This window comes from Urocitellus parryii, chromosome 1 (assembly GCF_045843805.1).
Source record: "Urocitellus parryii isolate mUroPar1 chromosome 1, mUroPar1.hap1, whole genome shotgun sequence".
Lineage (NCBI taxonomy): Eukaryota > Metazoa > Chordata > Mammalia > Rodentia > Sciuridae > Urocitellus > Urocitellus parryii.
Window position 1 is genome coordinate 123,888,752 of NC_135531.1, and position 17,347 is coordinate 123,906,098.

Here is a 17,347-nt window from a genome sequence, read left to right on the forward strand (position 1 = left end):
ATGAACAAAACACTTTTCTTTTGGTTGGACACCAGGTGACATCATTTGCTTGGCGATAGGGCCCAAGTAGTATGAAAAATAATGTATCTTTAATTGAGCTTAGTGGTAGAGAGCTACTGGGTTCAATCCTCAATAACAACAACAACAACAAAAAAGTACTTTGAAAATCATAATCACATTTAACACTAGCATATTTGAATTCATGTTAGTTACTCAAGGGTGTGATAAAAATCTATTACGATATCTAAAAGCACAGCTCTGATGTTTCTGTGCTCAGACACATTTATGAGCCTCCGTTGCCTATCCAGAGGAGTTGCATTTTTTTAGTCTGGGACTCAAAACTATTCGTGATCTGATTTCGATCCTCTCTTCTCACCCAGCTTCCATTCTGGAGTGGAATGCCTGCAATCCCTCTGCATGCTCTGCCTATTCCAGTCTATACCCATACTTTCACAATAGGACCACTACCTTCTCCTTACTCCCCGTCTCCATTGGGGTCAGCCATTCTTCCAAGATCAACTCACACGCTTCAGTTTTTGAGATTCCTTCACAGTCTTCTCCCCTGACCCTGCCTAGCCAAAATTATATTTCCCTCCTCTCAATTGCAATTGATCTTCATTTATACCACTTTTATGGCAAGTATCATTTTCTATCTATATTTCTATATTTCTGATCATGTTTGACTACCTCAAGAGCAGGGACTGTGCTTGAGTTTTCTTCATATTTATATGGGTTCAGCATCCCTAATCTAAAAATCCAAAATCATCTGAAACCTGAAACTTTTTGAGCACTAACAGGATATTCAAAAACTTTTGGATTTTGGAGCATTTGGGATCTTGGATTTTGTAGCATTTGGATATATGGATGCTTGACATGCAGAGTCTATACCAATATCCCTAAATCCACAAACATCTCCAGCTTCAACTACAGTCAGTTCTCAGCAGGTTTTAATGAATAAACAAATCAAATAAAGTGACTCCTCAGCCCCTCTCCATCCACATGGTGCTCTAGCTCTAGAAAGAGCACCAAACTCTTCCCCATCCCAGCAGGGTCTCCAGGCAATGAATGAACTCAACAGGAAGCTGGGAGGGGGGGGATAAGTAAGAAGATCTATGCAAATGATGCCCTCTTTGCTCCTTCTTAAAGAGCAGAATAAACATCCTATTGGATTTTTTTAAAAATAGAACTTGGAAGTGAACAATACAATGGCTTTTTCATAGAAGGCTTCAGGAAATGCCAAGGTCTGTCATTGGGGCCGGAGACATTTTGTTCCTATTGTGTAGAAAGAGACTGATGAGGTTTCTTAAGCAATCCAGCAGACCTCCTGCTTTAAAGGATCAGACCATTTCCAGTGCATCTCTAATGCAGCGGGGCTTTAACTTTATGGAGATAAAATCTCTGCCTTTTCCCTCCTCCACACCCACTCCCCATAGACACAGGATGTATTACCTCAGGGGAACTCAAAGCTCTAGGGGCGGGGGTTTCTGACCCCATGGGGTCCACTGGACATAAGAATTCCTTGAAGGTTTTCTGAGTCATACTCTAAAATCTAGCTCTGCTCATATAAGCAGTACAATTTTTAAGAAGATCTGAGGGTTGGGGAGGGTGGGGAATGTGAGCCTATCTTATATCTTTCAAGGGATGAGTTATCTTTATATTCATTATGGACATGCAGAAAATGTACTCTGCCCTAGCGACAGAAAGAGGGAGTTTGATAGTGAATTGACACCATCAGTGTTGACTTTAGACTGATCAGGGAAAATGACCGCCCCACACTCTTGTAAAATCTTAATGTACCGTGAGAAGTGCACAGCGCTGCTTGATGTACAGTGTTCAGGTTTGTCTTGACCTTATTTAATCATGCAAAGTGGCTCCTATGAGAGAAGTTTTTTTTTTTTTTTTTTTTTTTTTCAATTTCCTGCTCGATTACTCAGGTGGCTTTTCCTGTTTCTTCTCTCCCTTCTGGACCTGAGTCCTGTAATTACTATTGCAGAGAACTGGAAGGATGCCGGCTCTCCCTCCAAGCACGGTCTTCTCTGCTCGGCTTTCCCCCACCCCCAACCCTTTTCTCTTTCTGGCTCCGCCCTCTCCGCACAGCCCGTAGCCAGCAGCTAGACAGCTGTGTTCAATCAGAAACCACTTACAACTCCAGACGATTCAAAGGGGAAACTTCAGCGTGAAGTGCAGCTCCGCTCCGGCTCTCTCCAGCTTGCTTTCCTTCCCCGGAATCCGAGGCGCGGATCTTTCTCGCTCCGCCGCCCTGGTTCTTTGGAGAGCTTGTCGGAGTCCTCCAGGGTACTGGCGCCAGCTGTGAGGTGCCCTGCAGCTTGGTAATGGGGGTCGACCAGGCACCGTAGGAGTGGCGAAGCGGCGCTGAGGGTGGCATTGCCCCGGGACCAGGCGGTGGGCGCGCGCGGGCGGATCCCCGCCGCTCCGCCGCTGCAGCAAGCTGCGAGCGCGCCGCGGCACCGAGCCTCCTGCAGCAATGGCTCGTCGGGTCTGTGCCTTTTAGGACTGTCTGCATCCTTCCTGGGCTTTCCGAACAGTGTCCTGAGTGAAAATGGCTGTCTAGACTAAGATGTGCCAAAAGGGATCAAGCAGTGGATACCCAGCCTGTTAAGCCCCACTCCTAAGCTCTGAGACCTGGAGGCGGAAGAGCCCGGCTCTGAAAAGTGCAGTCATGAATTCTGGAGTTGCCATGAAATATGGGAACGACTCCTCAGCCGAGCTGAGTGAGGTAAGGAACAGCTGAGGTCGGGAGCTTGGGTTTCTGGTGCGTTTGCTTTTAGACACCGTCCCCCTGATCATCTCCCCCAGCCCAACATCCCACCCAACCCGCTTGTGTTCGCAGTCTGGAGGCAGCGCAATTGAAGATTAATTGATTTTCTGGATCTTGTTTTAACTTGTAGTGCTACTCAGGAAATGACCTGAACTGGCTTGATGGTTCAGTCAGCTTAAAAAAGAAACAAGCTCTAACCAAACCGCTCAGCGCTTAACTCTCCTTTAAAAACTGGATCCCCTGTCCCTGCACACTTGCTTCCCCCCATTTATATTCAAAATTCCTTTTCGTATTCGGAAAATACAAGGCTACCCCAGCTGAGTTTAAAGCCGCTGGTAACCGATTTGGTGGGGGTGGGATTGAGGGACTGGGAAGCATTGGATTATTCACTCTCCCACTTGGTTTCCACGTGTGGTGTCTTTGGTTAGGTTCTGGCAAGGTGGTCTCTCCCTGGGCGGAGATGAATGGCTTGCACGGGGATGGGGGTGGGGTGGGGGAGGAAGCACATCAAAGCCGCTTAGAACTTTTATTTCCTGCCCAAGTCTGGACTCCTGCGTCTTTGAGGCAAGCGCATTTGCAATTCCTGGGCTCTCACTGTAATGTATCTACTAGAGTGTTTAGGATGTCTTTGAATTAAAACAAACAGTATGCAAATATGTGAATAGTAAGATGCTCAAAGCCACCTTTTTTTGATGACTTCAAGGATGCCTGGACAATATCCCCCCAAAGCTTTGAATACCTGAAAAGTGGTGATGGGAATCCTACAGAACTGGGTGTTCGAGAGAGGAGGTCTGTGTGTTGGGGTCTAGAGCAGAAGGGCGGTGGGCTTCCCCCTTAGCCATCACTAAGCCATTTATGGGGGCCAAAGTAGCATAGGTCTTCTAAGCTTCCTGAGTCCTGCTAAAGAGAGAAAAGGGGAAGAAAAGAAAACCAATGTACAAACAGCCAGAAGGCAGACAGCAGTGATGTCAGATTACCAACTATGAAAAGAAAATGAAAAGAATGGATCTCTCTACTGGAGATCAGGAAGAGACTGGGAGAAGAAGGGTGGGGGAAGCCCCAGTCTGTTTCTGGTGTCTTGTGGTGAATGTCATCCCTCATGCTCCTGTGCTGTTCTGCCCAGGGTTGGAAGAGCATGTCGAGGGACTTGCTGAATGTGGTAGAGGCACTTCCTAATCCCTGTTCCCCTCCTCCATCCCTGTGATGTAAAAGACTGGAGAAATATTGAGACCAAGGATGTAGTTTAGAAATGGGAGCCCATAGGAGACCTGTGGAACTAAATAATTTTTGCCCATTTCATAATGAGGGAAGGGTCACAAATTTGAACTGAAACCCAAAACCTTTGGTCCATCTTCTGAGGTCATTTTAAAACCGAAAACTGCTGCACCCATATCTCTTGCAGAGAGAGGGTCTTTGACAGTCCCTTCACATCGATTCTTTCTGTACAGCAGCTTTAACTCGCTGTCATCTGAAGTGTGCTGTGTATACCCTTGGTTTAAAAGTGAATCATTGGGGTTGGTGGAGTTCTTGCCTAGCATTTATGAGGCCCTGGGCTAAATCCCCAGCATTGCAAGAAAGAAAAAAAAAAAGTGAATCATAGATTTAGGATGAGCAAGGGTGGCTAGAATGCTGAATGGAGAAAGAGAAGATGTGAATTTACTTGAGTAGTATTGGGACCATCTGTGAGTGCATTCAGTGAGCCTGGAGGGTCTTTGCAAGGGAAAGCACCATTCTTTGCCAGTTGTATTTTCTATAAAACTGTGGCCAAATGAAGGGGTTGAAGATGATTTGTGGCCCTTGCACTGGCTGGAAAAATTATATTTAAGCATTGTAGACACAGTCTTGTCCCTAAGGAAATAAACAAGTTTACTAAATTTTCTTTCCTTGTCCTCAGTGTTTGCTCATTCATTTTTTTGCTTTCTTTTGAGCCAGTTCTGGTTTCCATGATTCAGGTGCTCCTCTGTCCCCCCCATTCTTGGTTTTCCTGCTGGGTTGAATAATTGCAATTGTCTCTAAGGGTACATATTTTAAACTAGGATATCAGTAAAGAGAATTTGTAAGGTGAACAAGTGTGTATGGTTCATACCTTGGACCCTAAATCTCCATTCAATTTATTGGGCAGTAGCCTTAACATGTACTGTTTCTATGATATCCAGAGATCAGAATCCCTAGATGTAAATACAAATTATTTCTATTTCTCACATTAGGCCTCTGGTGAAGTTTCTTGTTTTCACTATGATTTTTTTAAAACACTGGTTTCCCTTTAATGTCTCATGAGATAAAGTTGCCCCCCCCTCTCTCTCATTCTCCCCATTCTCCTCATTCTCTTTTGATGCTTAACTCCTTTTCCTCACCTGGAAGCAAAGCTAATAAAAACCCTCTGAGAGCCTCTTTAGTGCCATATCTCCTATTGCTCAGGAGCCTTGAGGTTGTCTGGAGGTCACCTGTGGGGTCAGATGTCTGATGGTCACTGGGCATTTCAGAAGAACTCTGAAAGGACCCACCATTGTCCTGGGTGTCATAAACAAGAGGCCTCTGGTTGGTGTTGACTTGTGAACCACAGGAATCTTTGACTCTTTGACAGTAATGTTGACACTGACTTGGTAACGTCCTGAACAAGAGGGAGTGACTTTAATCAATTTCTAGTTGTAACCTGCTGACCTCTCTTTAGTAAAAGCAGTACAAGCTTTGGTCTGCAATGGAGGTGTTAGTCCCCTGTGCTCCAGGAAGGCTTGGATACAACCAAGCAGGAAGGGTGTGGGTGGTGGGGGATACCAGGTTGGGAGACCTAGAGCTGGGTGTTGGGCATGAGGTGTTTTGCAAGTGTGAGACCTTAAAATGGAAAAACAGGAAATTCATGAATGTGTTCCTTTTGTGTCTTCAGTTTGAAAGATAGCCATTTCAGATTCTGTGAGTTGATTATGGGAGAGTAAAATTGCCTCTATTTATGAGCATTCATACACATTTTTATTTTTTGCTCACAAATGCTTATATCAAGACTGAACTCTTTGACAAAAGCAACAGGAACGACAGAAGGAAAATTTGAGAAGCATGAATTGACTATTTGTTCTGTTTCTTCCCTATTAGCTACCTCTATCAAAGACAGCAGGGATTTTTTTTTTAAATGGGAGGTTAAGGAGGGACTTTAACATTAGCCAAATTAAAAGTACTTAGAAAATTAAATGTTTGACTTCCAGCCTCCCTCCACCCACAGTCAAGAAACTGAATGGCTATACTTGTAGTAGCATTGAATTCAATTCTCCCAAAGCTTGTCAAGGGAAAGTTTGGGAATGATACTTCTCATAGGCATGTGTTTTAGGTTGTCAGTTAACTCCTGTATATCTCAGTATATCTTGTGAGGCTAGTGTGCAATTTAACCTAAACATTTCACTATCACAAAGTCTCATCTCTGGGCTCTTATACCAATTCAGGCTTTGGAAAGAAGGTGTCTTGAGAAGCAGCCATATTGGGTGATACTTAAATTCAACACCATCCCTGTGGAATAGCTGTCTGTCTATTCCACCTGCTTGTCTGGTAGACATCAACCTATTTATGCAGGAAAATAAAAACATATCTTTTGAAGTTTTTCCTTTCCTGGCAATCATTCTGGAGATGAAGAAATATTTTTTTTTACTCAAAGAATTTGTCTGAAACAATCAACTTAGATTCTTTACCTTTTAAACGTTATTTAAATGATGAACAAGATTAAAAAAATTCCTCCATCATTATTTACTTTGGTTGCCCCTGGAAATCATAGTTCTCATCTTGTCTCTTTATCTGTTTATGCAAAACCTCTTTCATCAGATCGATCATTCCACTGCTGAGTAGAGGCAGCTCTCCATGCCTTCTTGTCTATCTGTTGAATAACACCTGAAACCCTGCCTCTGCATTCATGCTCTAATTAAGAAATAGACTTGTGTAAAAGAAAGCTTTCTCTCTACTTGTATTATCTCATGTGACCATCTCTAAATGGCCGTCTCACAGATGTACTTATTCTTCATCACAAATTAATTATATTAGAGTAGGAAGAGGCCTGCGAGATCACCAGTATTCCCACACTCCTTTTTATTTCTTCATACTGCTCTGTCTTGAGAGTCACATGGCTTGGTATTAAGTTATTTAATGTATGTCTGTCTTAGCTGCAGACTATAAGCACCAGAAGAGCAGTGTCAAGACCTAATGATGAGTCTGGAATACAGTAGGTGTTCTACAGATGTTCAAATGAATGATCACCTTGCTGCTGCTTTCCTCCTTGATGAAATGATATTAAATGCTTGGTTTGGGTTCCCCTCACCTTTTTGTTTGTTTGTCCATTCATTTGCTTTTCTGTGGTTGTGTAACAAACTCATAATTTAGGAACTAATCAATCTATTTGTTCATTGTTTTGCAATTTGGACAGAGCTCAGTGACTATAGCAAGAGGATCCAGTTCCAAAATGGCTTAAATACACAGCTGGGTTTACTATGAACTGGGAGATCCACTCATTTCTCTTCTCTGTGGGCCTCGTCATGTAGCTGCTCAGGTTTCCTCTTAATATGGCGGCTGGGTTCCTAGGAGGAAGTCTAAGCTGCCAGGATTCTTAAAATGTAAGACTAGGCTGGGCATGTGGCTCAGTGGTAGAGAGCTTGTCTAACCGTGGGAAGCCCTTGTTTTGATCCCCAGCACAACAACAACAAAAATGTAGAACTGAGACTGACTCGGGGTAATTTATGTATGCATTCCACTGGTCAAATCAGCTATATGTATAGTCTATGTTCAAAGAAGTAAGGAAATAGATCCCACTGCTTCAAGGGTGGGTGTGAAAAAGACTTTGCAGCCATTTGTAATCCATTTTAGAGGCTCCAGAATGACTGAGCTTTTTCTGAAACACTGGTCTCTTAATTCCCTATGCCTGGCAATAGTTTCTGTTGTTTTATTTTATATTTTAGCTGTTTATTCAGTGGCTTGTAGTAGCTAACATTTTCTAAGCTCTTCCCAGATACTGACATGCTTAATTGTCAAAACCCTTGTGATACACCTTTCGTCATACTCATGTTACAGGTATGGAAAATGAGGCATAAACAAGTGAGAAAACTCACGGCCACTAAAACTGTGAAAGCCATGATTCATGTTCAGGTGGGCTTTTCCTAGAGCGCTGTCATTTAACTGTTTCCTTTCATGAGTTTCTGTTGCTGACTCTGAACTTTTGATCACATGTTCTCAGGAGGGGGTGAGTATTCTATTTAAAAATCCTGCCTAACTTGATCCATATTGTAACCCCTATGCAATGCCTAGAGAAGTGTTTTTGATAAAAATGAAATGGATATGATTGGAGTAAAGGGACATAGTCCCTGCCATCCCCTCCAAGGGGCTGGAAAACACTACATGTTGAGTTTCCAGAGCCCTAAAAGCAGAATTGGCCACAAGAAACAGCATGATCCCCACCCAGCTGCCGAGGGCCTTCTGTTTCCTTTTATTGCAGAGGAGATAGGGTGCTAACCCTTGTCCTGTCATACACTCAGGCATTTGCGGGGTTGGTGCTGCGATATTTGAGGTGCTGGAACAAAGAGAATAAAACTTTGTCAAAAGAATTAGTGCTCTCTCACCCTGCAGCAGGACTCTTGGGTGCTACTATAGTAGGCAGCGTCACTACTGGGCCTCAGAGCGCTGATGCCAGTGAGCAAGGCCAGGGAGCCCAATGAAGTTGGCAGCCAGGGCTGTATGGCAAGAGTGTGGCTGGCAGCCAGGTCCTAAGGAAGCACATGATGCACATCAGTGAGGCCATGAGTCAAACCCAGAGGCAAGAAGAAGTAGACCAAGCCATAGAGATGGTCTGCAGAGCTCAAACCAGGTGGAAGTCGAGACAACAAGAAGGAGGAGGAAATGTGAGAAAAGGAAGTTAATCAAAGACCAGGTAGTTCTTCAGGAACTGAGGTGGCCACAGCCATGGAGGCACAGAGAGAACCTGGATTGTGAGATGTGCTTTGTCCATTCGGGAAAATTTGATTCCCAAGACTTGTCATCTTAAGGACCTGCCTTCTGCTACCAGGTCTGAGGTACCAGAACACAGAGCGAGTGGGCACACTTACCTAGACCTGCTTAAAGGTGACTTATCCCAGACCAGTCAGGAGGAAGGTTTCCCAGGTAAGACTGCTGTTGGAAGACTGAATCTGCATTTGTAACGAAATTAAGAAGTTGATGAACAAAAATTTCAATTTTTTTTTGATCCCAGGAATAAAATTGCATGAAATCAAGTTACATATTAAGTAATCGCTAGATTTGGGGAGAGGGGTTTGTGTTGGCAAGATTACAGAATCAGGTGAGCCAGAGAGAGACAGAGACAGAGACAGACTGATTCAGAAGATTGATAGATATTATTCAGGACATGGATTATAAATTATAGGCATTTATTTTCTTGAAACCTCCCCTGGTTCACACCAACCTAAATTCCTAGCAGGGGTATCATTCACTCTAGGCAAAAAAACAAGTAACCTGGATTACACAGATAAACAGAAGTTAAATTAATAGGGTAAATATTTACTGGAACCACAGAGCTTCTCTGTTTTACTACTGAATGTCCTTTTTCTCTTGCTGACCAGAAACAGCTAAAATTAGTACACAGGGGAAAAGAGGGCACCTTTTGGAAGGTTTGCATTATCATAAGAGTTACTGAGCTCCTAAAGTACTTTATATATGCAAATCTTAAAAGATATTCCTTAAATTCAGCAAAGATGTTAAGCCTGAAGAAAGTCCTGTAGTAAAACCCCAAACTAGTAGCGATTGATTCTACTTGCCACATAAAAAGCTATAGGTTGGTTTATTAACTTTGTAAATAAGCCATAAAAGCCTGTTGGACTGGGGAGTTTGTGTGGTTGGTGAAAGGCACCTGGTGCTTTTGTTGGGGGATGTGTTTGAGGCAGGTCCCCTGCCATGAGATTCGATTAGCGTTTGGAATGCATGATGGGACATGTAGGGCTAGATATGGAAATGCATCTTAAATCAAGGAAAGGTTCTAGTGTTTGATTACTCGAGAATAGAAGGTAACACGAAACCCCAGTGTGTGTGCACATGTCAGTTAACTCCAGCAGGATTTGTGAGCAATACTTAAAGCAGTTGTCAAGGGAAGAATGCCAGTGTGGAGAAAGATTGCCTTGCAGTGAGAAAGGCAATGAAGTTCTCTGAATGGTTGCCTGGTAAGAGAGGGAGTAATCGCTTGTCCCTCTTTTCCTGTGGTTGTATGAACTTGTCTATAGAATACGGGGCACACTTTAACTGCTCCTGGGTCCCTGCCCCGACTCCTCCTAGCTTCTCCAGGTTAATCGTTTCTTGCCTCACTTGTATTCAGAACACTCGTTTTCATGATCCAGGCATATCGTCTGCCTCGTTAGGGAAACCCTGAAATCTTTGAAGGAATGTGTAGAGTACAACGAAGCACTGTATTGCCAGCATCTAAGTCAATCTGTGACGGAATAGGGCATCAACAGACTTCAAAGTTGCCTCTTTGGACCAAATCCCAGTTGTTTACTGTGACAGATGTGTTGGATAGATAACTTTTCTATTTTAGTTAAGGTACACATCTGATGAAATCAGGTTTGGTCATTATGACTGTAACTTATTAGCTCTTCCCCATTTACTTATTTATTCAACAAATATCATGTGTGCCTTCTACATACCAGATGCTATCTTAGGTCTGGGGATACAGCAACAAACAAAATTGATGTAGTCTCTCTTCTAATGGACTCCACACTCTAGTGGGAGCCAGACAACACACACAGACAGATGTGTATCCTGCGGTAATATGTGCTATAAAGAAAAAAAATATGCAGGGATTGAAGGACTGAGGGTCGCTATTAAGTGGTCAGGGAAGACCTCAGTCTGTGACTGAGAATGGGAAGAAGTGAGGGATAAAGGTGTGATTGTGGGGGGCAATCAGAACATGCCTGTTGGGTTTAAAGCGTGGCAGGGAGATGGTGGAAGAGCAGACCTAGAAAATACTTCTGGCTGGATTACCTGCAGCTTTGTAAGCCATGAGAAAGAATCTGGATCTCTCTGGAGAGTTTTGAAGATAGGCCTGAATTTATTTTTTATTCTTTCTATAATTTTTTTTCCCTACACTGTGGGTCAGGCTAGACTCAGAGATTCAGGAAACACACATAGACACCAGAGAGAGAAAAAGAAAGAAAAGGTCAGGAAGGTCATTTCCAAAAGCCAATTAAGTTACTTTCAGAAGATGGTCAAGTGATGAGTTGTCAGATGCTTCCTCTTTTGCTTGCTCACGCCTTGAAAGCCTGCGCATATTTCCAAATTTTCAAACTGTGTCATTTTCTATAATCAGAAATAATTGTTTAGGCCATAAAAATAAACCATAATTATTTCAGGGTATTCAAGTTCATTTTTCCCTTAAAAGGAATGATTTAAAGAACTGAGAGGCACTGGCCAAGAAAGATCTGAAGGCTGTCTTTCCTTGATTGATGGTTCAGTACTGATGGATGCTGATGATGTGAATGTAAGTGGCTTCTGAATTAGGAAAACTGGACTCTGCTTTCACCATTGCTTGGATCAGTTTCCTCCAACTACTAAGAATCACTTCTTTTTTTTTAAATGAAATTTAGTACCAGTTTATTGATTTATAACAAATATAGCTCTAAGGAGACTGGAATACTGGTACTTTTTTCCTATTAAAAAGCAACTTGATGATTAGAGCGTGACCAGAAAGTCACCAGTAAGAATGGAATCAGATAAAATGCTTCTATTGGATGATACCACTATGCTTATCTTTGATTGGACTTTTAACTTGTCTAAACCTTTTGCATGAGGCCTGAAGAAGGCTAACTCATGGCAGAAGGGAAAAAATGTAGAAACCGGATTGATTTATTTTTTAATTCCAATGACTTTTTTCCCTTTTCTGCCTCAACTTCCTTTGTTCCTGTGTCACGGGATATTTACATGATAGTATGTGTTTTGTAATATTCTTTAATTATTTTAAGAGGAGACATTCTATTTTTTTCAGTTAATCTTGTCCACATATGGCATTATTTTTTTTTTAGCTCCTACTATAAAAATATTAGAAGAATTTATTTTTAGCTCTATGGTGTTTTGGTGCATTATCATTATCTGCTCTCAGTGGGTTTTTACTGGCAAAGATTGTTGGGGCTTAGCAGGTCTGCAAATCCGAAAGAGCAGTTGCATTCTATTTTGGGGAATAATGAGATGGGTGACTGTTTGGCTGGTCTGTCAGCTGCTGTGTATTGACAGGATATGACTTGGTCAAGCTTCTCATGCTCTTTAAAAAAATACATAACAAAATTTAATGTTTTATGAATTTTTTGCATGTGTGTGATGCTGGGGATTGAATCCAGAGCCTCGCATATGCTAGGCAAGTGCTCTACTACTGAGCCACATGCCCAGCCCAGCCTAGCTATTTTAACCATGGTAGTATACACATTCACCTGTGGTACAGTTATCACTATGATCCATCTCCAGAACTTTCTCATTTCTCCAACTGAAACTCTACCCACTAAATAATAACTCCCCTCCACCTGTTCTGACCATCAGCATTTGTAGTTTCTGTCTCTATGAATTTGCCTATTCTAGACACTTCATAAAGTAGAATCACAGTATTTATTCTTTTGTGACTGGATTATTTCACTTAACATAAATGTCTTCCAGATTCATCCATGTCATAGCATGTCAGAATTACCTTCCTTTTTAGAGCTTAATAATATTCCATTGTATGTGTATATCACATTTTATATATCACATGTATCCATTGATGGACATTTGGGTTGTTTTCAACTTTTGAGTAATGCTACAATGGACATGATGTACAAATACCTGTCAGAGTCTCTGTGTTTACATATATAAACACACATATACACACACACACATATATATATATCCAAAAGTGGAATTGCTGGATCATGTGGTAATTCTATGTTTATTTTTTTAGCAAATTGCCACATTGCTTTCTGTAATGGCTGCACAATTTACCCATAATATGTAGGGTTTCTTGTTTCTTTACACCTTTGCCAACACTTTTTCCTTTCTCATTTTGTTTTTGCAGTACTGGCAATTGAACTCAGGGCTGAGGGCACACTAGGTGAGTGCTCTCCACTGTGCCAAATCCTCAGCCCTCATTTTGTTTTTTGGAGACATGATCTTGCTTTGTTGCCCAGGCTGGTCTCAAACTTTTGTAATGAGGTGACCCTCCTGTCTTAGCTTCCTAAATCCTGGGAGTATAAGTGGGTACTATCCAGCTTGACTTTTCTTTTAAAATAAATAAATAAACAATTAGCCCTTCTAATGATGTTGATCTTTACATGTGTTTATTAATAGGCCATATTTGTATTTTTGGAGAAATGTCTATTCAAGTTCTTTGCTCATTTTTAATTGAGGTTTTTTTGTTTGCTTGTTTCCATTTATAGGAGTTCTTTTTGTATTCTGGATATCAGCCCTTTGCCCCTTATCCCTCTTCTCTTTTGTGCATGTCTGATTTTCCGTGTTGGGTTTTGTGTAGCACTCACTTTTTAGTATTTCCAGATGAAGGGGCTATAAAATGAGGCCTGAGAATGAACTGCTTCTCCATGGAAAACAAATGTTCTGTGCTGGAGCCCAGGAGGCTCCTCCCAGCTCCGCAGGCATAAGTAACTTTCTGAAGCAGGTGGGGCCAGACTTTCACAGGCCAACACCAGGTAGCTCAACTTGTGGAAAGAGTAGTGGATATGCAGCAACCTTAGGTAAGCACAGAGTTAAGAATTAGGCCCATGACCTATAAAGAGGTATGTTTTCCCACCCCACGTGGTGATTTCACAGTCTTTAAAGAGGAATTCTAGAAGTGAGCTTTAGCAAGTGGGGCCTGTGGAGAGTAGCCAGGAAGTCTGAGGCTGGCCTGTTAGATTAGATAACTGTTACTTCATTTCTTGGTGCTATGAATCTAATCCTGGTTAAACTAAAATCTAATTTACTTTCATGCTTGCTTGGGAGCACTTCTGATTGAGCATCACACAGGAGTACTGTGGGAATGCAGTGGCCCAGAGGCAGCTGGCTATGTCCAGGCTGATGATTCACGGGGCATCGAGAGTGAGGAGGGGGACATTGGTGAGTCAGACCCCAGCACTGGAGGATTTTCCATTTCCTACATAGAATGGGTATTTAAACTCAGATTTGGGATACACTTTTTTTGGTATGCCCTACTGTCAGCAAGAGACCGAAAACAGTATGCCCTCCAGTGGGATTGATAGAGCGACTTCTGAGACGGCTTCTCTCTCATTTTGGGTTTCTGAGCTGCTTATGAAATGCTGTCTGGACACACATGTAATTACTGCGCAGAAGAAAGTGTCTGATGCTGATAAAGCCGCCTACAAACCCCTTAATTCTCCAAGTGTCAAAGATGGGGCGTCTTTAGCATTAAAATGTCCCCAGTTAGCCACGATGACATATTGGGGTCAGGATAGTATGTTGAACAACTAGGATAAACCTCTGTTTTTTTGGCTACCCTAACTTACATCTTTAATGAGTCAGGTTACTTCAATTTCTTTCTTTGAAAACTATGTGTTTGTGAAGTTGTAGGATCTGAAATCATAGCTCTGGCACTTCCTAGCTAGGCAATCAGGGGAAAGTTACTTTTCTGGGCTGCACATTCCCTGTTATAAAATAGTAATAAGAATATGTGCCCTTTGGGCTGGAGATGTGGCTCAAGCTGTAACGTGTTGTTTGCTGGCATGCGCGGGGCGCTGGGTTCGATCCTCAGCACCACATAAAATAAAATAAAGATGTTGTGTCCACTGAAAAATAAATATTAAAAAATATTTTCTCTCTCTCTCTCTCTCTCTCTCTTTTTCTCTCCCCCCCTTCTCTCCCCCTCTCTCTCTTTAAAAAAAAAAAAAAAGATTATGTGCCCCAGACAAATGGCAAAGACCAGTGACATGACCATGTACTACTTACCACAATGCCTGGTGAATATATGGGTATTGTCAACTCTTGTTGCTGTGATAATAATGATAGTAATACTGTGTTTGCTGCAGTGCTTACTCTAGAGCAAAGGTGCCAAGTGGAAAGGAAGCACTTGATAAACAGAAGCATTAGGAGTTGTAGCTGGGCGTACTGAAATAAGTAAAAGAAGTTCTGTCATGAGAACAATATCCAGGAATCATGAGAGTGAAGGCTGCAGCTGTTTTTCTTCTTAACATTCACTCCAAAAGCTCATGACCTGGGAAAATGTTTATCCAAATATTGGCAAGTCTTAGAAAAGAAAGGTGGCTGTTTTCTTCTTTTGGATTCACAGAGCTAGAATGTTTATGAGCTAATAAGTGATAATACTAATTGCTTTTAAATTTTAAGTATGAAATTTATTCCAATTTTGTCCCAGTTATAGTGTTTTCTATAGTGTTTTTCTATTGAACCCAGGGCCCGGAAGTGGCCTCAAAGATGACCACCGTGACTCAGGGTCAGCATGGGAAGGCATTGCAAGCTGCCCACGTCTGGAATGAGGACATACTGCTGCAAAACAGACGGTCTTTATGCATTGCAAAACCGTTTTGCTCATGTAGATAAAGTTTTATCAGCGATGCAAAGTCTTTGAATTCCCTTGCAAGTCTCAGTCTGTTAACTGGAAGAAGGGTGCAGCAGTATGGGTGGGAGCTTTGCTTTGGACTGGCAGTGATTGCAGGAGGAAGCACCTCAGGAGGATGAGAAGGGAGCCTTGGTAAGTGGGTTTGAGATGACTTGGATTTTGCTTCACGGTAGGAAGACTATCTGTGTTTCTCTCTACAGCTAACTTTTTCATTTGAAAGAAGCTTTTTTAAATGTTTTTTGTTGTTGTTGTTGTTGTTGTTTTAATGCTTTTGGTACTTTATTGAGGCTTTGTCTAATGGTCAGAAAGTAGGAAGAGGTACTACGTGCCTGCGGGTGTTTTTAAGTTATTAAGCGTATGGGTTGTTTGCTGAGGAGCTAATAGCTTGAGAGCACTGTGAAGGAAACTGATGCTGATACAAGTCTTGGAAATCGGGATTAGGTCCTTGCTTCCCCCCCCGCCCCGCCTCACAGAGAGGAGAAGGGGACCCAGGGCTGGTATCCGCGGGAGTGGGGATATCTTGCATTTTTATAGACCCCCACCCCCTCTTTATTTCCTGCCCACTTTGCCCTGTTCTCAACAGGAGTCCTGAACCTGTCTTAACCTCTTAACCTCTTACTTGTGGGGTGGAGTTTTGGAGCCTTTAGATTTTCATCTCTGAAGCTTCCTATGGTGATGTTTCCATCCCCATGACTTAAACTACCATCTCTGAGCTGTTGCCTCATAAGTTATCTCCAGCCCACATGGATTTGAATATCCAGCAGGTAAAAGGAGAAGCACAGGTCTTGTGTAATACAAATCCTTTATAAAAAGTCAGTATTCTTCCTCCTCCTTCCTTATCAGAGCAAAACTCATGCCTGTCCCTCCTCCTACAATGACCTGTGCCTTCACCTGATGACACCAGTTCATCTTTTAGACCAACAACACACATCCTTCTCTGGAAGGCCTTTCTCAACTCCCAGTTAATACCAAGTATGCCATGGGGCCTGGCCACACTCTTTGTGCCTCAGGGCTTATCATGCAGCACTCGGTAATACAGTCTGTTCTGCTTCTCCGTCTTGGAAGCTTACTTAGGATGTTCACAGGCAGGAGAAATGCTTTCTCTTCCAAGCACATTCTTGCAGTGTGGTTGACCAGATACCTGATAGTTATGAATGATAGAAAGATGTAAAAATAAAATAAACAGAAGATGTACTGCCCTTCTGTTTGCTTCTGAAGGCAAACACTGAGTTCACCCAGTAGGTCTGGGGTTGGAGAGTTTCACTTCCAGTCCAATCTCTTGGGAATATCAGTTTGGTATTAGGTTTCCCCCGCTCCCCCATCCCCCCAAGAGAAGAGATCAGAACAGAGGCTGATTGGGAACAGGTTCTAATCGTGGGATGGTGGGAGTAGCTCCAGGAGCTGGGATTGTTGCAGATTGTGTTAGAAATGATAAATGTGAAGGATGGCGATACAGATGGTCCCTGATGGTTCCACTTAAGATTTTTCAACTTTACAATGGTGTGAAAGCAATATGCAGTCAATAAAAACTGTACTTCAGATTTCAAATTGTGATATTTTCCTGAGCTAACAAACAAGGGGTATGATCCTCTCTCTCCATGCTAGGAGCTGCAGCAAGCCACAGCTCCCAGCCAGCCATGGGATCAGGAGTGTAAACAGCTAATACTCTACAGGTTATTGTGCTACTAAACTGTGGTGTTCTGTAGAGTAGGTGTATTAAATGCATTTTCAACTTCTGGCGGGTTTATCAGAAAGCAACCTCCTAGTAAGTCAAGAGCATCTGTATTAATATTTTGTTGAAATACTTCAAGTGAAGCAGTGTGGTACAAAATGACTTTTGTGTCACCAGGCAAGTTTCCCGCCCTGTCTTCATTTTTAAAAGTTACTTTTAGAAACAAGTTGCCTTTCGTAGAACAAAACTATAATTGTTTAATGATGCACAATAACAGTTTTGATACTGAAAAGCTTACTGTTAGAAATTATTAAGTGCATATTGTCCATTGATACTCTGGTTAATC

General features: G+C 42.2%; 1 protein-coding gene across 1 annotated transcript in view; it reads left to right on the top strand.

The window, feature by feature from the left end:
- The first annotated feature begins 2,159 nt into the window (after positions 1–2,159).
- Mcc (MCC regulator of Wnt signaling pathway) overlaps positions 2,160–17,347 on the top strand; it is a 265,151-nt gene continuing 249,963 nt past the window's right edge. The window contains exon 1 of the mRNA XM_026380348.2: positions 2,160–2,737. Within this exon, the coding sequence (XP_026236133.1) occupies positions 2,681–2,737 (57 nt within the window). The 5' untranslated portion in view covers positions 2,160–2,680. The remainder of the gene's footprint in view (positions 2,738–17,347) is intronic.